Source organism: Heteronotia binoei, chromosome 2 (genome assembly GCF_032191835.1).
Source record: "Heteronotia binoei isolate CCM8104 ecotype False Entrance Well chromosome 2, APGP_CSIRO_Hbin_v1, whole genome shotgun sequence".
Lineage (NCBI taxonomy): Eukaryota > Metazoa > Chordata > Lepidosauria > Squamata > Gekkonidae > Heteronotia > Heteronotia binoei.
In genome coordinates this window covers 195817930-195839546 of record NC_083224.1, presented here as the reverse complement: position 1 = coordinate 195839546, position 21617 = coordinate 195817930, and the positions used below count along the sequence as shown (strand labels likewise).

The 21617-nt window shown below is 48.6% G+C and overlaps 1 protein-coding gene across 4 annotated transcripts; it reads left to right on the top strand.

Annotated features, from left to right (window-relative positions):
* On the top strand, positions 1–20324 carry MOB3A (MOB kinase activator 3A). 4 transcript variants are annotated; one of them, XM_060232792.1, is made up of 5 exons: positions 1–93; positions 251–383; positions 15294–15833; positions 18082–18284; positions 19739–20324. In XM_060232792.1, exons 3-5 carry the CDS (start codon positions 15419–15421, stop codon positions 19766–19768), a joined length of 648 nt encoding a protein of 215 aa, XP_060088775.1. In that variant the 5' UTR covers positions 1–93; positions 251–383; positions 15294–15418; the 3' UTR covers positions 19769–20324. The 4 variants fall into 4 exon arrangements, with proteins under 4 accessions (XP_060088775.1, XP_060088779.1, XP_060088776.1 ...); XM_060232796.1 differs by lacking the exon at positions 251–383; XM_060232793.1 differs by having other exon boundaries at positions 6–383.
* The last annotated feature ends 1293 nt before the right edge of the window (positions 20325–21617 follow it).

Here is a 21617-nt window from a genome sequence, read left to right as displayed (position 1 = left end):
GACCCGGAGAGGCGGACTTCGCCTTCCTCTTTCCTCCAGCAGGGGGCGCAGGGGAAGTTTCCGGGTCGTCTTGGGCACGCGGGTTCATTGCACGTGAGGATTCTGCACGGGGGACGGGATTTCCCTCCACCCTTTGCCTCTTTTGGATTGATTTCTTTTTGCACTTTTCAAGCCTTTCTCTCTCTCTTTTTTTGGGGGGGGGTCGTCTCCACTACGTCTCATGCCATTCCACTTCCGGGGCGCGTGCAAGGGCCGGAAAAGCGCGGGGCTACTCGTGAGTAAGGGTGCATTTGGCGGCGGGGAAGGTCTTTTTGCAAAAGCGGCGGGGACCGCGTTAGGAGCCAGGGCAAAGGGGGTGCGGAGAACAGCCTTGAGATGTGAAGGTAATTTTTGGTAAAAAAATTGGGGCAGTCCTGCTACCACAGAAGATGGGGGGGTAGGGTTTCCATCTCCAGGTCGGGAAACTCCTGGAGATTTGGGGGACGGAGCCTGCGGAGCACCGGGACGTCACTGGGGTGCGATGCCCTAGAGCAGGGGTGTTAAACATGCAGTTTCGGGGGCCGAATCAGGTCCCCCGAGCAACTTGCTGCCATCTGCTTCCTTCTCCCTCTCTCTTGCTTTCTTCTGTGTAATAGCCTGCTTTGCAAGGCATGCTCAATTGCACGGGAGCTACAGAGCAAAACCTCTTTTTTTTCTCTCCATTGGCTGAGGCTCCTCTCTTGCGGAGAAAGGGGGGAGGGAAGGGAGAGCTTGCTTGGCTAGGCTCTCTTATTCATACAGCAGAGCTACTGAGCCAAGCCTCTCTTCCTTCTATTGGCCCAGGCTCATCCCCCCCCAGCCTCCCCCCCCCCCCGCCCCAAGGAAGGAAGAAAGGGAGGGAAATAGCCAGAGCTTCCTTTCCCCAGTTCCCTGGATCCCATGGGAGAAATACAAAGAGAGCATCTTTAAGAGCAACGAGTGCTAACATTTGAAGCATGTTTTAAGTGTATTTAAAAAAATATATATATATTTGTGTTTGTCTGTGTTCTTTATAAATTGTAATATCTCTGCTATCTAATCTTAAATAGGTAAACACATGGCCGACCCAAGAAGGTCACATTTATGTCAGATCCGCCCCTCATAACAAATGAATTCGGCACCCCTGCTCAAAAGCTTCTCTTTTCTCCCGGGGAACTGATCTCTGTAGTCTGGAGATGAGTTGTAATTCCAGGAGATCCCCAGGTCCCGCCTGGAGGCTGGCATCCATCTCTGTGAGAAAGACAGACTTAAGATACAGTTTATAAAGATATAAATTCCAGTTTTCTTTTCTTGGGGTGCACAAGACAATGTCATACTGAAGGGCATGACTGGGTCTGTAATGTCTCGCGGCCGTCAGTGGGAGAGGTCTGTGTGCGTGTTTTAACGAAGGCCCAAGTTTCTAGACCTCATGACGGTTGCCAGGATTTCTTATGGAGAGTGACACATGTATTGTTTTCCAGTATTTTGCATTTACTTCCTCCCCATTCCCTTTTGTGTAATCAGGTTTCTTCGAAGTGACAGCAATGATCTTTTGTGAGAATCTGGGAAGGTTTCTTTGACGATGCATGTGTATGTTGGGCGGGGGGTGGAGAGAATTGGCTCATCTTTCTGCCTTTTCCTGGGAAATTTACGAGACTATGCGGTTGTTGCTCAGCACAAAGAATTTTTTCAAAGACTCACTTATTAAAGGAATATCTCATACTGTTTTATAACGTATAATGCATATATCCAAAATTATAAATCAAAATTACAATAAAGCATTTGCTGTTTTTCATCATGAAAGAGTCCGTGTAGAGTAAAAACTGCCAGATAAAGAAACTGACTAATCGCGTGCATGTTGTTGTGAGCATTGGTTCCAGTTAATAAGAACATAAGAGAAGCCATGTTGGATCAGGCCAATGGCCCAAACAGTCCAACAGTCTGTGTCACATGAGAACATAACAGAAGCCATTTTAGATCAGGCCAATGGCCCATCCAGTCCAACACTCTGTGTCACATAAGAACATAAGAGAAGCCATGTTGGATCAGGCCAATGGCCTCTCCAGTCCAACACTCTGTGTCACATAAGAACATAAGAGAAGCCATGTTGGATCAGGCCAATGGCCCATCCAGTCCAACGCTCTGTGTCACATAAGAACATAAGAGAAGCCATGTTGGATCAGGCCAATGGCCCATCCAGTCCAACACTCTGTGTCACACAGTGGCCAATATATGTGTGTGTGTGTGTATATACACACATATACACACACACACATATATATACCATGTCTAATAGCCACTGATGGACCTCTGCTCCATATGCTGATCCAGTCTTTTCTTGAAGCTGGCTATGCTTGTAACCGCCACCACCTCCTGTGGCAGTGAATTCTACATGTTAATCACCCTTTGGGTGAAGAAGTACTTCCTTTTATCTGTTTTAACCTGACTGCTCAGCAATTTATGAAGTATGTTCTTTATCTGGCATTAGCGGTTCTCGATAATACATAAACTGACTAGTCGCATGGATGTTGTTGTGAGCATTGGTTCCAGATAATATGAAGTGGATTGATCCAGACGAAGGTCTACAACCGAAACACAGCTTTTTAAACCTAGGAAACGTGTTATCATTTACACTTCATTATAAAGACACTGCCTCATGTGTTGAGTCTTCAGTGTACTGCAAAGTAGCTTTTGATATCGCAGACAACATCGTCATCCATCCGGAGAGGTCAACGTGCACCGACGAGGACTTTGGACTCCTTGGAGTCTTTACTCTACCTGGGCTGGGATCACACACACTAAATAATGCTCTTTCAATCCACATTCAGTGCACTTTCCAATTGGATTTATGCCAGTTCACACAGTAAAATCTAGTTGGAAAGTGGATTGAAAGTGCATTAATTTAGTGTGTGTGATTGCAGCCATGGACTCTTTCATGATGAAAAACGGCAAATGCGTTATTGTAATTTTGATTTATAATTTTGGATATATACATGATATGTTATAAAATCGTATGAGATATTCCTTCAATCGAGAGTCTTTAAAAAATTCTTCGTACTGAGCAACTTCCGCATAGTCTTGTAAACTTCACTGAAATTGGCTTTTTTTGTGGAACGCGGTTCTCTCCTGTTTCCCAACTTTACTGTGTTCATCCTGTTTGTTTTGCTTTTCCTGGGAAATAGCAAAAGTTGATTTTGTGCCCCTCCCTAGCTCTTTTACCCCCCCCCCCCCACATGCTCCCAGAATGAGGTTACGTTGAACCCCCAGATTCTGCCTGGTGTGAATTCAACAAAGCGGAGCAAATGTTAATAATGATATTATTACTTTTATTTGCAGTTGTGCTGTTTATTGCTTGACGTTATTGATTTAAGTCATCTACCTTTCCCTTCAATGGGGACCTAAAGCCGCTTACGTTTCTCCTCTCCTCCGTTTTAGCTTTCACAACAACCCCGTGAGGTAGGCTAGGCTGAACGAGTCCGACCGGCTCCAGATCCCCTTTTGAGCTTCCCTGGCGTGAGTCAGGATTCGAACCTGAGTCTCCCAGATCCTGCTCTGGCACTCTTAACAAATGCATCGCACTGACTGTCCATGAGGTTAGCTGCTTTGGGCAGATTCTAGAGCAGGGGTGGCCAAACTTGCTTAACGTAAGAGCCACATAGAATAAACGTCGGATGTTTTGAGAGCCTCAAGATGTGAACATCAGATGTTTGAGAGAGGAAGGAAGGGAAATAGATGGGGAGGAGGGAGGGAGAGGTGGAAGGAAAGCAACTTTAACTCCAAGCTGCTGGCTGGCTTGGCTTGAAGAAGTGAGTTTAAAGAGACAAATGCCTTCTCCGAGCTGGCCAATGGGGCGGTGGGGCTTTAAGAGCCACACGATATGTGTGGAAAAGTTTTCTTTTCTCGGGGTGCACAAGACAATGTCATACTGAATTGAGGCTTGTTGGCATAACTTGAGTCTGTAATGCCTTGCAGCTGTCAGTGTGAGCGGCCTGTAGGTTTTGAATGAAGGCCCAAGTTTCTAAACCACATGATGGTGGCCAGGATTTCTTATGGAGAGTGGCTCATGTATTATTTTCCAGTATAGAGGTGTACGTTCCTTATCATTTGAGTGGCTTGTGGATTGAATTGGGGGGAGGGGTATAGGAGACAGTTTGGGACTAGTCTATAGAATTGACCTGCTGGACCCCGTACCAGAAATGCAGTCCTCCAAAAGCAGCCCCCCCCCTCCAGCCTAGAAATAGCAGCTCTCCAGCAGCCCTGGCCCCACTCAACGCACAGCAGCCAAGAAGGTCTGAGCGCCTGCTCCGGCTGCAACGCCACTGAGGATGTTCCCCGCAGCTGAGAACGAAACGTCTGGAAGGAAAACTTTCTCCAGTAGAACACGGCACTTGAGCCCCAAAGATTCTACAAACCCTAATGATAGTCCTCCAAACTCTTGGGGTACAGACGTGTCTGTGCTTAGAGAGTCAAAACTGGAAATGCAAAAATGAAGTTTTGATAAGCCTAGGATGGTCAAAAGTAATGTAGCTGTAAGAACATTGTAGCTGGGAAAAAAAAATAATAAAGGTGGAAATCTGAACTGTTGGGTGTTGTTCAATGGGAAAATCCCTGTTGTTTTTCCAGTTAGAAATATACAAAGGATTTCCTGTTGAGGAAATTATCATTTCTGGAAAGCTGACATTTCAAGGAACTATTGGGAAATGAGAAATCCAGTTCTTTGAAATGGCATCTGGTTATTTATTTATTTAAAAATAGATTTTATTTTATTGAATCTAATCCAATGCAAAGGGAGCATAGGGAAAATAAATAACAAAAATATAAATCTAACATACAAGAATCCAAGTTAGATCGTTGGATGCATATAACAAACAATTTACAAGAACAATACTTTATTTATTTAGGGCTCTCCTTCCTTCAAGGTTTTTCAATAGAGGCTAGATGGCCATCCGACAGCAATGAGGATCTTGTGAATTTAGGGGGAGGTGTTTGTGAGTTCCCTGCATTGTGCAGCGGGTTGGACTAGATGACCCTGGAGGTCCCTTCCAACTCTATAATTCTATGCTTTAACTGGGCTCTACTTCCTTGGAGGTTTTTAAACAGATGCTGGATGGCCATCTGACAGCGATGAATATCCTGTGACTTTAGGCGGAGGTATTTGTGAGGTGGACTAGATGACCCCAGGGGGTCCCTTCCAACTCTAGGATTCTATGGTGTTAGGGCTAGGGCTTATATTGTTCCTCAGTGGAACAAACTTCCTCGGGAGGTGGTGGGCTCTCCTTCCTTGGAGGTGTTTAAGCAGAAGCTAGATGGCCATCTGACAGCAATGAAGATCCTGTGAATTTAGGACGAGGTATTTGTGAGTTTCCTGCATTGTGCAGGGGGTTGGACTAGATCAACGATCCCCAACCTTTTTGGCACCAGGGACCCGTTTTGTGGAAGACAAATTTTCCACGGACTGGGGTGGGGTGGGGGGAGAGGGAGGGTTTCGGGATGATACAATCATGTACTTTATTTCTAAAGTGTTTGGTGTGGTGGTTAAGTGTGTGGACTCTTATCTGGGAGAACCAGGTTTGATTCCCCACTCCTCCACTTGCAGCTGCTAGAATAGCCTTGGGCCAGCCATAGCTCTGGCAGAGCTGTCCTTGAAAGGTCAGCTTCTGGGAGAGCTCTCTCAGCCCCACCCACCTACAGGGTGTCTGTTGTGGAAGAGGGTAATGGAGATTGTGAGCCACTTTGAAACTCTGAAATTTGGAGTGGAGGGCAAGATATAAATCCAATGTCTTCTTCTACATTGTAAAATATAATGAAATAATGATACAACTCACGGCCCGGTTGCTAACAGGCCACGGACCAGTACTGGTCCACGGCCCAGGGGTTGGGGACCCCTGGACTAGATGACCCCGGAGGTCCCTTCCAACTCTTTGATTCTATGATTCTACGTTAGATTTATATCCCGCCCGTTCTACGAAGACTCAAAGCAGCTAACAACATAAAATAAACAATATTAAAACAGTAAAATAGGTCAGGATCATATAGTATTTTCCTTTTTCTATGGTGGAGTAGAAATTTAAGATGACTCCCCGCCCCCCCCCCTTTCTGGATGAAAAACTAGGGTTCACCGATAACCAGAAATTATTGGCATTTTTGGGGAACTTTCCTGTCAGCCATTATTACTATTTTTAATTTACTCAACCTTCCTTTCTTCCCAGTCGAGGCCCAAAAACGCTTTGCATAGTTCCCCTCTCTTCCATTTTATCCTCACAGCTTGGAATGGCTGCACTTCGCAGTTAAAAACAATGCAAGCTGGTGTGAAATATTGACATATCTGCCTTACAAATCACCACACTGTGTTTCTAATTTACCTTGTATTTGCCTTGATGCTTTTGGAGAGATCGTGCTGTCCCTTGTATGGAAATACCGCTGTTGCTTTGTGGTTTGGTTTTGTCTGTTGAAAAAACTAATTTAAAAAGCGTGTGTGTTTTTTTTATCCTCACAACTAATTGGTGCGGTAAGTTAGGCTGAGAGTCGGAGACTGACCCAAGGTCACCTAGTGAACGTCCATGGCGGAGTAGGAATCTGAACCTGGCGCTCCCAGATTTGAGCATATGAACATATGAAACTGCCTTATACTGAATCAGACCCGCAGTCCATCAAAGTCAGTCTTGTCTACTCAGACTGGCAGCGGCTCTCCAGGGTCTCAAGCTGAAGTTTTTCATGCCTCTTTACCTGGACCCTTTTTAGTTGTGGATGCCGGGGATTGAACCTGGGACCTTCTGCTTCCCAAGCAGTTGCTCTACCCCTGAGCCACCGCCCCTCCATCTCCATCACCTACTGGCTAGACCCTTTTTAGTTGTGGATGCCGAGGATTGAACCTAGGACCTTCTGCTTCCCAAGCAGTTGCTCTACCACTGAGCCACCGCCCCTCCATCTCCATCACCTACTGCCTGGCCCCTTTTGAGTTGGAGATGCCGGGGATTGAACCTGGGACCTTCTGCTTCCCAAGCAGATGCTCTACCACTGAGCCACCATCCCTCCATCTCCATCACCTACTGCCTGGCCCCTTTTGAGTTGGAGATGCCGGGGATTGAACCTGGGACCTTCTGCTTCCCAAGCAGATGCTCTACCACTGAGCCACCATCCCTCCATCTCCATCACCTACTGCCTGGCCCCTTTTGAGTTGGAGATGCCGGGGATTGAACCTGGGACCTTCTGCTTCCCAAGCAGATGCTCTACCACTGAGCCACCGTCCCTCCAGAAAGCCTGATTCTCTGCACTTTGCTGGCTGTCTCACTGGTCCAGGAAGGAATTCCAGCTGGCAGCAAAAAGGGGAACTCAACATCAACACTGTGGTTCAGTTTTCCTCATACAGTAGTGTGGATTCCCTAAAAGGAAATAATGCAACTCCAACGCATTACTCACTGCGGAGGGGGGAATGTTAATCAGGAGGCTGAGAAACTTCAGCGTTGTCGGTCACCGGGAAAGAAGCAGCCAGCGGTTCAGAGGGCGGGTGTTTTGAGATCTCAGAGCCGCCCTCTCCCAGTGCCCGTCTCTGCCCTGTAAGGGGGCTTCCCTTGAAACCTGCTTTTGGAAACTCCCTTCTACAAAACCATGTGAGGCCAATGCAGTTTTGGACTGTATCAACAGAAGTCTGGTGTCCAGATCATGTGAAGGGATGGTATCGCTTTACTCTGCTCTGGTAAGACCTCACCTGGAGTCTTGTGTTCAGTTTTGGGCACCACATTTTAAGAAGGATATAGACAAGCTTGAACAGGTCCAGAGAAGGGTGACGAAGATGGTGAGGGGTCTGGAGACCAAGTCCTATGAGGAAAGGTTGAAGGAGCTGGGCCTGTTTAGCCTGGAGAGGAGGCGGCTGAGAGGTGATAGGATCACCATCTTCAAGGACTTGAATGGCTGTCATAGAGAGGATCGTGTGGAATTGTTTTCTGTGGCCCCGGAAGGTAGGACCAGAACCACTGGGTTGAAATTAAATCAAAAGAGTTTCCGGCTCAACATTAGGAAGAACTTCCTGACTGTTAGAGCGATTCCTCAGTGGAACAGGCTTCGTCGGGAGGTGGTGGGCTCTCTTTCCTTGGAGGTTTTTACAGAGGCTAGATGGCCATCTGACAGCAATGTGGACCCTGTGAATCGAGAGGGAGGTTTTTGTGAATTTCCTGCATTGTGCAAGGCGTTGGACTAGATGACCCTGGAGGTCCCTTCCAACTCTAGCATTCTGTGAGGACCTGTGCACTTCTAGCAGGACGAAGAGATGAAGGTGTGGATTTGTGCTGGCAGAAGCTTTCTCCTTGGGGATTCGGTACGTGAGGCTCCATCTGCTTTGAGAATCCTGTGTTTTCGGGAGGGGGAGCGTGTTTGGATATGTGACATCTGGCGTGGTCAAGAACGTTTTCGTGGCTGTGTATTTGGGGGGGGGGGCACGCATAAGCTTTGGCGACAGTGTGGCAAATGAAGCTGAGTGCTGGTAAGGTTTTTGCCCCACCCTGGGACAAAAAATTCTGACCAAGTACAGGTAAGGCTGGAATTCTAGCAGGATCTCCTTTGCATATTAGGCCACACACCCCTGATGTAGCCAATCCTCCAAGAGCTTACTGGGCTCTTTTTTGTAAGCTCTTGGAGGATTGGCTACATCAGGGGTGTGTGGCCTAATATGCAAAGGAGTTCCTCCTAGAATTCCACCCCTGAGTACAGGCTTAACGGGGTCTGATCTTGCTGAGACCCAGAGGGGAAAAGATCTTGGGTTCAAAGCGTGTAGAGCAGGGGTGTCAAACTCATTTGTTATGAGGGCCGGATCTGACATAAATGAGACCTTGTTGGGTCGAGCCATGTCAGGTCGGACCATGTATGTACCTATTTAAGATTAGGTAACAAAGATATAAATTTTATAAAGAACACTGACAAACACACACACACATAAAAACTTAAAACATGCTTAAAACGTTAGCACTCATCGCTTTTAAAGATGATTTCTTTGTATTTCTCCCATGGTATTCAGGGAACTGGGCAAAGGAAGCTCTTTTCTTCCTTCCCCAAGGGACGAGGGGGGGAGGGGGGGCCTCAGCCAATAGAAGAAAGAGAGGCTTGGCTCAGCAGCTCTACTGTGCAATTGAGAGCAAGCTATTCCTCCTCAAGGAAAATGGAGGTTTTGCTCTGCAGCTCCTGTGCGATTGAGCAAGCCTGACAAAGCAAGCTGTGATGCAGAAGGAAGCAAGAGAGAGGGAGAAGGAAGCAGATGACAGCCAGTTGCTCGGGGGCCTGATAGGAGACCTCCAGGAGCCTGATTCAGCCCTCAACTGCATGTTTGACACCCAAGGGTTAGAGGGTTGGAGTGCCTACCCTATGAGAAAAAGCTGGAAAGTCTGTGAGTTTTCAGTTTAGAAAAGAGACCACTAAGGGTGTGTGTGTGTGAGAGAGGTTCCTTAAATGATGCATGGGGTGGAGAGAGTGGACAAAAAGGATTTTTTCTTCCTCTCTGAAAATACGAGTGGGCATCCAGTGAAGCTGCTGGGTAGTAGGTTCAGGATGGACAAAAGGAGACTTTTGTTGCCGGAGGGTGGTGGGAGGGCCGCAGGAATAAATGCCGTTTAAAGGAGATTCGATAGATAGATGGAGGAGAAGCCTATCAGTGGTGACTGAGGGGAACCTCCACATTCAGAGACACTAATCCCTTGAATCCCAGAGCCGGCAGGCAACATCAGGGGAAGGTCTTGACTGCTGTGCCTGGTTGTTGGCCATGCAGAGGAACTGGTTGGCCACTGTGTGAGACAGGAGGCTGGACTAGATGGACCCTCACTGGTCTGATCCAGCAGGGCTCTTCTGATGTTCTTCTCAGGGGAAGGCCTCAGCCTCTCTGCCCTGTTGTTGGCCCTCCAGAGGAACTGGTTTGCCACTGTGTGAGACAGGATGGTGGACAAAATAGACCACAGGTCTGATCCAGCAGGGCTCTCCTGATGTTATTATGAAGGCCCCAGCCTCTGTGCCCTGTTGTTGGCCCTCCAGAGGAAGCGGTTGGACACTGTGTGAGACAGGAGGCTGGACTAGATGGACCACTGGTCTGATCCAGCAGGGCTCTTCTGTTGTTCTTATGAAGGCCTCAGCCTCTATGCCCTGATGTTGACCCTTCAGGGGAACTGGTTGGCCGCTGTGTAAGACAGGATGCTGGACTAGATGGACCCTCACTGGTCTGATCCAGTAGGGCTCTTCTGATGTTCTTATGAAGGCCTCAGCCTCCATGCCCTGTTGTTGGCCCTCCAGAGGAACTGGTTGGACACTGTGTGAGACAGGAGGCTGGACTAGATGGACCACTGGTCTGATCCAGCAGGGCTCTTCTGATGTTCTTATGAAGGCCTCGGCCTCTACACCCTGTTGTTGGCCCTCCAGAGGAACTGGTTGGACACTGTGTGAGACAGGATGCTGGACTAGATGGACCACTGGTCTGATCCAGTAGGGCTCTTCTGATGTTCTTATGAAGGCCTTGGCCTCTATGCCCTGTTGTTGGCCTTCCAGAGGAACTGGTTGGACACTGTGTGAGACAGGAGGCTGGACTAGATGGACCTTCACTGGTCTGATCCAGTAGGGCTCTTCTGATGTTCTTATGAAGGCCTCAGCCTCCATGCCCTGTTGTTGGCCCTCCAGAGGAACTGGTTGGACACTGTGTGAGACAGGAGGCTGGACTAGATGGACCACTGGTCTGATCCAGCAGGGCTCTTCTGTTGTTCTTATGAAGGCCTCAGCCTCTATGCCCTGTTGTTGACCCTTCAGGGGAACTGGTTGGACACTGTGTGAGACAGGATGCTGGACTAGATGGACCACTGGTCTGATCCAGCAGGGCTCTTCTGATGTTCTTATGAAGGCCTCGGCCTCTACACCCTGTTGTTGGCCCTCCAGAGGAACTGGTTGGACACTGTGTGAGACAGGATGCTGGACTAGATGGACCACTGGTCTGATCCAGCAGGGCTCTTCTGATGTTCTTATGAAGGCCTTGGCCTCTATGCCCTGTTGTTGGCCTTCCAGAGGAACTGGTTGGCCACTGTGTGAGACAGGAGGCTGGACTAGATGGACCTTCACTGGTCTGATCCAGCAGGGCTCTTCTGATGTTTTTATCAGGGAAGGCCTCGGCCTCTCTGCCATGTTGTTGGCTCTCCAGAGAGGAACTGGTTGGGCACTGTGTGAGACACAATGCTGGACTAGATGGACCACTGATCATCTGATGTTCTTAAGCTCTTGGCCTCTCTGTCCTGTTGTTGGCCTTCCAGGGGAACTGGTTGGACACTGTGTGAGACAGGATGCTGGACTACATGGACCACTGATCTGATCCAGCAGAGCTCATCTGATGTTCTTAAGCTCTTGGCCTCTCTGCCCTGTTGTTGGCCCTCCAGAGGAACTGGTTTGGCCACTGTGTGAGACAGGATGCTGGACTAGATGGGTCACTGGTCTGATCCAGCAGGGCTCTTCTGGTGTTCTTATGAAGGCCTTGCCTCTCTGCCCTGCTGCTGGCCCTCCAGAGGAACTGGTTGTCCACTGTGTGAGACAGGATGCTTGGCTAGATGGACCACTGGTCTGATCCAGCAGGGCTCTCCTTATGTTCTTACATCTTATTAGCAGAAAGTACTGGTCTAGGCTTCTAGGAGGCAGGCTGCTTTCTCAGGTACCTAAGAACCTCCATGTACAGTGGCAGTATACCTCTTAATGTCCGTCTTATTGGGAACTTCCAAGAATCAGTAATTTCTTTTTGTTTTGTTTTTTTGTTTTGGAAAATGCTTGTGCTCCAGCATAACTGCTGTGTACATTTACTGTACACTTTTGGGGATCAAAAAAGTATGCCGTAAAAATGTGTGTTAAAGGAGGCTGCCCCGTTGCATCTCTGCATGCTTTGCTGGCCTTGCCTGTTTTTACAAGTGGCCTGCCCTTTAATTCTGCCCTGTCTCTGTACTGGGCTTGACTGGATTGTTCAGTGTCCCATAACACAGTCTCTCCAAAGCATTTCCAGCTCTTAGAAGAGGCTGCCTGTTGTTGTGTTGCATGAGTTGCTGCTCCCACATGAGCGACACATCCAGATGAAAGTCTCACAGAATCACGGGTGGGCTGGGAGAAGTCTTTCATAGTCTAGACCGGGGGTGGCCAAACTTGCTTAACGTAAGAGCCACATAAAATAAACATCAGATGTCTGAGAGCCGCAAGACGTGAATGCCAGATGTTGGAGAGGAAGGAAGGGAGGGAGGAAAGGAAGGAGGGAAAGGAGGGAGGGAAGGGAGGGAGGGAGGGAGGAAGGGAAGGAGAGAGGGAGGATGGGAAGGAAGGAAGGAATGGAGGGAGGGAGGGGAGGGAGGAAAGGAGGGAGGGAGGAAGGGAAGGAGGGAGGGAGGGGGAGGGAGGAAAGGAAGGAAGGAGGGGAGGGAGGGAGGAAAGGAGGGAGGGGGAGGGAGGAAAGGAAGGAGGGGAGGGAGGGAGGAAGGAAGGGAAGGAGGGAGGATGGGATGGAAAGAAGGGAGGGAGGGAGGGGAGGGAGGGAGGAAAGGAAGGAGGGGGAGGGAGGAAAGGAGGGAGGGAGGATGGGAAGGAAGGAAGGAAGGAAGGAAGGAAGGAAAATAGAGGGAGAGGTAGAAAGAAAGCAACGTAAACTTTAAATGCGTTCTCCAAGCTGCTGGCTGGCTTGTTTTGGATAAGGGATTTAAGAGACAAATGCCTTCTCTAAGCCGGCCAAGGGGTGGTGAGGATTTTGAGATTTCACGCGCTATGTGTGAAAGAGCCACACGTGGCTCCAGAGTTTGGCCACCCCTGGTCTAGATACTGCTTATTGTTGTGGAAACCCCTTTTTCTTTAAAAACGATGAATAGCCGCGTACTCATTTCAGCCAGCATTACAATGTGTTATTAAACACGTTTCTGTCTTTACCGGCTCGCTGGCTTCTTGAGGCCCCGGGCTTTAAAATAAGATCTTTTTGTTACTGTTCCTTTTCAGCGGGTTTGGCGGATCTAGTTACGCTTCTGCTTTCTTGCAAGAAATGAAATTCCGCTCACAGGATGTGGTTAGATCAGGCCGTGACTCGGTTCTTAGCAAAAGGGCGAGGGTTACCGCTTCCCTGTTCTGCCGCGGGGTCCTGACTTCCTTAACAACACAGCCGCTTAATAAAACACATCTGAAGCTCTTCTGGAACGCTGAATGACAATCTAATCTCGGGGAGACCTGTTACCGCGCAACTCTTTCGTTCTGGTTGGAGCTGGGTTTTGTTCGGGGTGTGTAAAATGGCGGCTAGATCCATCTGTAGCTTTGGGGAATGACAGCAAGATGGAACCTCTCGATTTGGGGGCAGTGTATCCCATGAGGGAGGAAGCTGTAACCTTTGCCCTGCTCGTGGACTTTGGCCGGCTGCTAAGATAACTGGCTCCTGAACTAGATTGCCTCTCTGACTCAGAACAAAAGTCTTACGGTAAGGTACATGGAACCTCCATGTTCAGACGCAGTATGTATCTGAATGCAGGGCTTTTTTTGTAGCAGGAACTCTTTTGCATATTAGGCCACACACCCCTGATGTAGCCAATCCTCCAAGAGCTTACAGTAGGCCCTGTAAGAAGAGCCCTGTAAGCTCTTGAAGGACTGACTACATCAGGGGGGGGGGCGTGGTGTAATATGCAAAGGAGTTCCTGCTGCAAAACCAGGCCCTGTCTGAATGTTATGTGGTGGGGATAGAAAAGGGTTGCTGTTTTTGTTGTGCTGAAATTATCTGGCTGGATGTTTTTGGATGTCAAGGCTTTTCCATGGTACCACTTCCTTCCCACCCACCCTGGACTTATTTAGAGAGCCAGTGTGGTGTAGTAGTTTAAGAGTGTTGGACTAGTTTCTGGGAGAGCTGGATTAGAATCCACAGTTGTGTCACGAAAGCTGGCTGGGTGACGTTGGCCCAGTTGCAGTCGCTCAGCCTAACCTACCTTACAGGGCTGTTGTGAGGATAATATGGAGGAGAGGAGAACGATGTAAGCTGCCTGGGTCCTTATTGGGGAGAAAGGTAGGATATTCGTGAATTAAATAAACGTATCACCACACTTTCTGGGAACCAGTTGGAAGAGAGAGATGGAGAAAGAGAGACTGGACTGAGAGAGAGATTGAGGGAGAGAGACAGAGAGAGAGAGAAAGACTGAGAGAGAGAGGCTTAGACTGAGAGAGAGACGGAGGGAGGGATGGAGGGAGAGAGGCTGAGACTGAGAGAGACTGAGGGAGAGAGACTGAGGAAGACTGAGGGAGAGAGACAGAGAGAGAGAGAGAGGCTGAGACTGAGAGAGAGACGGAGGGAGGGATGGAGGGAGAGAGGCTGAGACTGAGAGAGACTGAGGAAGACTGAGGGAGAGACAGAGACTGAGACTGAGAGAGACAGAGAGAGAGAGAGAGAGACAGAGATTGAGGGAGAGAGAGACTAAGAGAGAGACTCCATTTTAAGTGCACTGTGTGATCTTTCTTCCCTCCCCCCCATCCCCTTTCCTACCACTTAACTTAGTATCCTCTTTTCTATGGTATCTCTTCTTGTATTTGAAATCTTCTTCCATAGTTGCTGGATGGCTTGTGGTATCCCAGATGTAGTGGCCCTGTCAATCTATGCCAGGGCACCACGGTATTACCTGTTTTATTGCTCTGACCCGGATAGCCCAGGCAAGCCCAGTCCCAGAAGCTAAGCAGTACTTGGATGGGAAGCCTCAAAGAATACCGGGGCTGGGAGGCAGAGGCGGGCTATATAAAGCCACGTCTCTGAATGTCTTTCATGCCCCAGTAGGGGGCGCCAGAGGTCACTGTGACTTCCAGGCATGCGTGCACATGCACATGCACACGCACACACAAATACAAAATATTAGCTGTTTTATTTTCAGCGTGAGATTTGCCATTTCCCTGATGGTGTGAGTTGGTGGCCCAGATTTTCATCCAAAATAGACTGAGGGTGTCTTAACTTTTTATATAAGAGCCCCATGCCGCAGAGTGGTAAAGCTGCAGTACTGCAGTCGGAGCCCTCTGCTCACGACCTGAGTTCAATCCCTGCGGAAGCTGGGTTCAGGTAGCCGGCTCCAGGTTGACTCAGCCTTCCATCCTTCCGAGATCAGTCAAAGGAGTACGTAGCTTGCTGGGGGGGGGAGGCGTAGAGGACTGGGGAAGGCAATGGCAAACCACCCCGTAAAAGGTCTGCCGTGAAAACGTTGTGAAAGCAACGTCACCCCAGAGTCAAAAACGACTGGTGCTTGCACAGGGGACTACCTTTACCTTTTTAACTTTTTATCTCTCTCTCTTTGGTATGGCAGATTACCAGACATTGGGAAAACCAGTGACACTTGGAGGGCCTTTTTTTAGTAAGATTGAAAGGTGACTGTTGGAACGGCTACCCAGTGGAAATTACCCAGCTGTCGGGGGAAAGACTTTGCGAGAAATGGCAAATCCTTTGAAGCAAGTTTTTAACAAAGACAGGACCTTCCGCCCCAAGCGGAAGTTCGAGCCTGGGACTCAGAGGTTCGAGCTGCACAAGAAGGCCCAGGCCTCGCTCAACGCTGGGCTGGATTTGAAACTGGTGGTCCAGTTGCCGCCCGGGGAAGACCTTCACGATTGGGTGGCAGTTCACGTGGTGGACTTCTTCAACCGCGTCAACCTCATCTACGGGACCGTCAGCGATTCCTGTACTGAGAAGTCATGCCCGGTCATGTCTGGGGGCCCAAAGTACGAATACCGCTGGCAGGATGAAAAGTACCGCAAGCCCACCGCCCTCTCGGCCCCCAAATACATGAACCTCCTTATGGATTGGATTGAGGTGCAGATAAACAATGAGGATATCTTCCCCACAAATGTTGGTGAGTTCCCCCTGCGACCGAATCAGCTGGTGGACTTTCATCAGCACTGACTGGCCAGGGTCTTGGGGAGAGAAGCCTTTCCAGACACCTGCTGCCTCTGATCCTTTAAGCAGAGATGCTGGGAGCTTGGGAGCTTTGCTTAGAAATCATGGTATCTACCACTGAGCTGTGTGACTCTTCCCTGAGACACCCCATTGGGAGACCTTCCCTGAGACACCCCATTGGGAGACTTTCCCTGAGACTCCTCATTGGGAGACCTGGTGAGTTGGGAGACCTTTCCTGAGGCACCCCACTGGGAGACCTGGTGAGTTGGAAGACCTTCCCTGAGACTCCTCATTGGGAGACCTGGAGAGTTGGGAGACTTTCCCGGAGGCAACCCATTGGGAGACTTGGTGAGTTGGGAGACCTGATAGTTGGGAGACCTTACCTGAGACACCCCATCAGGAGTCCTGGAGAGTTGGGAGACCTTCCCGGAGGCACCCCATTGGAAACCTGGTGAGTTGGGAGACCTGATAGTTGGGAGACCTTACCTGAGGCACTCCATTGGAGACCTGGTGAGTTGGAAGACCTTCCCTGAGGCTCCCCATTGGGAGACCTGGTGAGTTGGGAGACCTTCCCTGAGACATCCCATTGGGAGACATGGTAGTTGGGAGACATTCCCTGAGACACCCCATTGGGAGACGTGGTAATTGAGAGACCTTCCCTGAGGCTCCCCGTTGTGAGACCTGGAGAGTTGGGAGACTTTACCGGAGGCACCCCATTGAAAACCTGGTGAGTTGGGAAACCTGATAGTTGGGAGACCTTACCTGAGGCACTCCATTGGAGACCTGGTGAATTGGGAGACCTGGTAGTTGGGAGACCTTACCGGTGGCAGCCCATTGGGAGACCTGGTGAGTTGGGAGACCTTACCTGAGGCACACCATTAGGATGATGATGATATTGGATTTATATCCCACTCCCCAGTCTGAATTTCAGAATCTCAGAGCAACTCACAATCTCCTTTACCTTCCCTCCTCCCCCACAACAGACATCCTGTGAGGTGGATGGGACTGAGAGAGCTCTGACAGAAATTGCCTTTTCAAGGACAACCTCTGCCAGAGCTATGGCTGACCCAAGGCCATTCCAGCAGCTGCAAGTGGAGGAGTGGGGAATCAAACCACACTTAACCACTACACCAAACTGGCTCTGGAGAAAGTGGTGGAAAAAGTGGTGTCCTGGGACGTATTATCCCTTCAACATACCCAAAAGCTTCCAGAGTTCCATTGCTGACCTGGAGTAAGCGGGTCTGGGGCTTCCTTGCTTAGCTTTACTGTCTCAGTCCCCCGCAGCAGCGAACATTGCAGAGGATGTGTTGTAGCTTCCTCAAATCCCAGCATGGCATTGTGCTCATCCTAATCTCAGTTTGGTGTAGTGGTTAGGTGTGCGGACTCTTATCTGGGAGAACCGGGTTTGATTCCCCACTCCTCCACTTGCACCTGCTGGAATGGCCTTGGGTCAGCCATAGCTCTGGCAGAGGTTGTCCGTGGAAGAGCAGCTTCTGGGAGAGCTCTCTCAGCCCCACCTGCCTTACAGGGTGTCTGTTGTGGGGGAGGAAGGGAAAGGAGATTGTCGGCCGCTCTGAGACTCTGTCCTTGAAAGGGCAGCTCCTGGGAGAGCTTTCTCAGCCCCACCCGGCTCACAGGGTGTCTGTTGTGGGGGAAGAAGGGAAAGGAGATTGTAGGCTGCTCTGATACTCTGTCCTTGAAAGGGCAGCTTCTGGTAGAGCTCTCTCAACCCCACTTGCCTCACAGGGTGTCTGTTGTAGGAGAGGAAGGGAAAGGAGATTGTAGGCTACTCTGAGATTCTGTCCTTGAAAGGGCAGCCTCTGTGAGAGCTCTCTCAGCCCCACCCACCTCACAGGGTGTCTGTTGTGGGGGAGGAAGGGAAAGGAGATTGTAGGCCACTCTGAGACTCTGTCCTTGAAAGGGCAGCCTCTGGGAGAGCTCTCTCAGCCCCACCCACCTCTCAGGGTGTCTGTTGTGGGGGAGGAAGGGAAAGGAGATTGTAGGCTGCTCTGATACTCTTTCCTTGAAAGGGCAGCTTCTGGGAGAGCTCTCTCAGCCCCACCCACCTCACAGGGTGTCTGTTGTGGGGGAGGAAGGGAAAGGAGATTGTAGGCCTCTCTGAGTCTCTGATTCAGAGAGAAGGACGGGTTATAAATCTGCAGTCTTCTTCTCTGAATAAACAATGATCTTTTGGTGTCTTTCAGGGACTCCGTTTCCCAAAAACTTCCTCCAAGTGGTGAAAAAGATTCTCTCTCGCCTATTCCGGGTTTTTGTCCACGTCTACATTCACCATTTTGACCGGATCGCCCAGATGGGCTCGGAGGCTCACGTGAACACCTGCTACAAGCACTTCTACTATTTTGTGAAAGAGTTCAACCTCATAGACACCAAGGAGCTGGAACCACTGGTAAGCGGGAGTTGCGGTTGTGGAAGACAAAGTCTCGTACTGTATGCCGAGTCACTGATGGGTAGTCTTGCGCTTAGTGCCGTAGTCAGGGCTCCCTGTTTGGTGAGGCCCACAACAGCATTTTTTTGTTTTGGGAGACCAGGGGGCCACCACGTTCAGCCTTAGGCGTTTTCTCTGCTTCTCAAGGAAAGCTGCAGCCCACTCCCCTCATTTGTCTAACCCAAGTAGGGTTCCCTACCCCCCCAATGCCGGTCTGAAGCCCTTAGAAGAATTGCAGCAGAAGAAGAATTGCAGATTTATGCCCCACCCTTCTCTCTGAATCAGAGACTCAGAGCGGCTTACAATCTTAAAGTGCACGGACTCTTATCTGGGAGAACCGGGTTTGATTTCCCCACTCCTTCACTTGCACCTGCTGCAATGGCCTTGGGTCAGCCAGAGTTCTGGCACAGTTGTCCTTGAAAGGGCAGCTGCTGTGAGAGCTCTTTTAGCCCCACCTAACTCACAGGGTGTCTGTTGTGTGTGTGTGTGGGGGGGGGGTGAAAGGTAAAGGAGATCATGACTACTCTGAGATTCAGAGTATAGGGCGGGATATAAATCCAATATCATCATCTTCTTCATCATCATCATCACCTTCATCTTCTTCTCTTCACTAGCTGGTTGCTTGGATAGTGCATCTAAAGTTGCTTTCTTTCCACCTCTCCCCCCTCATCTATTTGTTTTCTTTCCACCTTTCTTTTCTCCTTCCCTCTCTGCCTCCCTCCCATCCGTGTAGCTCTCAAACATTTGATGTTCGTGTCTTGCAGCTGTCAGACATCTGACATTTATTCTATGCGGCTCTTACATTAAGCAAGTTCGGCCACCCCTCGTTTTATCCAACCTATTGTCTGCTCCGCAAGGTCTCAGAGGCATCCATGAGGGCTAGTATCAATCTTTTTTCTTTTTAAAATGCTGCATTCTGAAACCTCCTCTGTTTGCTGAACTGCAAAACTAATGCAGCCCCTTTGCTAATTCTGTGACATTAAAAAAAAAATCTTTGGCCTTGTCTTGCTTAACCCCCCCCCCCCTAATTATTTTATTTTATTTATTTTATTCGATTTATATCCCGCCCTACCCCACCGAGGCAGGCTCAGGGCGGCTTACAACACAAAAAGCTAACAAGGATCAGTTTAAAATACGTTAATAATTATACAATAAAATACATAAAAATACATAAAACTCACATCAATATGCACTATGCTACCTTTTCCTTAAATCAATTCTTCAAATATTCCAGTATTCAATAACCTGATGTTCGAGATTTAAATATTCAGGCATTCCGATAACAATTAATTATATGCCAACCGGAAGAGGGCTGTTTTACAGGCCCTGCGGAACTGTTCAAGGTTCCGCAGAGCCCCCACCTCCTCCGGGTGGTGAAATGTTTGAAATGCTTTTTTTTGCTCTCTCTTTAACAGAAGGAAATGACTTCGCGGATGTGCCATTGACATTCCGGGACTTTCCTCCTATCCTCCAAACTATTCCCGGTCTGCATCTCTCTCGGAACTGTGGAACCACCTCCTGCTAGAGAAAGCATAGCGATCGTAGAAGTGTTTCCATTTTTTCAACAAAGAAAATAATATATATATATATATTTTAAAAATGAGGGGTTTTTTTCTAATATGTCTTAGAATGCACTGTGGAACTATTTTATGAAATGCTTCTGATCATTAGAAATTTTTTTTTTAAAGTAGGCATTTATCTGCCTTTGGTTGAGATGGCAAACTTTTAAAGAATTGCGTTGAAATAAAATGTGTTAAGGTCGTGATCACTTTCAATTTTGCCCTGGTGGGGGAGGTTTTTGGGGGCGCTACTTCCTGGGTCCCAGAATGCTTGGCATCGTTGAGAAGAATTTGGGATGCATTTCTGGGATTTGGGGGTGAAGGCTGGTGAAAGGTCACACCTGTGTGTGTTTTTAAAGCAACTTGAAAATGTATTTGCACCACTGGCTGGAAACATATATAATTCTTAATAATAAAGCTTTTCGGTACTACCTCCCAATTACGTCTTTCTTGTCTCCATCGTATGGTGTTGCGGTGGGTGAATTAATTATGCTGCAAAGACCAGTTCTAAAATACAGATAGATGCATCACTATTACATAAAATCAGACCTCATTTTGGGCAGGATCTCACAGTAGCAGAGCTCCAGAACCTCTTAACTGTATTGTGTTCTTTCTTTCTTACCGCTCCCCCCCCTCCCCCCCCCCAAATACCCTTGTTTCTGGGCTCCATCGTTCAAACCCCCTGGGAGAATTTTGCTGAACTCTAAATTTTTCACCACCAAAAAATGGGGAAATAACCCAAACGTATCAAGCAGACAGATGGAAATCTTCCTCATGCCACTGTGGCCACACAGGAGAAAGTAATTTAAAAAGTATGATGGGAGTAAAGAAGACTAAGAAGACTGCAGTTTTATACCCCACCCTTCTTTCTGAATCAGAGACTCAGAGCGGCTTACAATCGCCTATATCTTCTTTGCCCAGAACAGACACCCTGTGAGATGGGTGGGGCTGAGAGAGCTCTCTCAGAAGCTGCCTTTTCAAGGACAACTCTTGCGAGAGCCATGGCTAACCGAAGCCATTCCAGCAGGTGCAAGTGGAGGAGTGGGGAATCAAACCTGGTTCTCCCGGATAAGAGTCTGCACACTTAACCACTATAACCAAACTGGCTCTCAAGTAAGGTTTTATTATGACAATTCTAATTCAAGAAGCATTTGAAGGTAGATGCTGAGCTGATATGATTTAGTACACCTTCTGGTGATGTCAGGGGTGGGTGGCAAATGCAAATGATTTGTGCTAATGAGCTCTAGAGCCTCTTTTTCTACAAAATGACCCCTGCATAAAAGGTTACATAAATTGTAAAGGTGTCTGGATGCTTCTTTTTTTGGGGGGGGGGTGCAGGGCGGTCTTAGCACACATTTCCATCTGTAATCGACTGGCCTTGAATTTCTGTAGCTCCCGTTCGAAGCTGAGTGCTTTGAGCGCCGCCCAAAATTAGTTTGATACCGGACCTGTTTTGCCTGTTTCGGCAGTTCGCCTCCATGCCTCACGCTGGATCGTGCCTCTTTCTCTTCAAAGCAAAAACAAAACTGTTCCTCATGCTTTTCTCCGCAGTGGGAATTTCCATCGGCCTGTGAAAGTTGCCAAGCGTGTGTGTCGGCGGATTCCTTGATCTTTCAGGCGAGTTCTTGGATTCTAAATGGGGACTTTTGGAAAGGAACAGGGACTTTTTTTTTTGAGGGAACAGGGACTTTTCTTTTTTTTGAAGGAACAGGGACTTCACACCAAAAACCCAAGT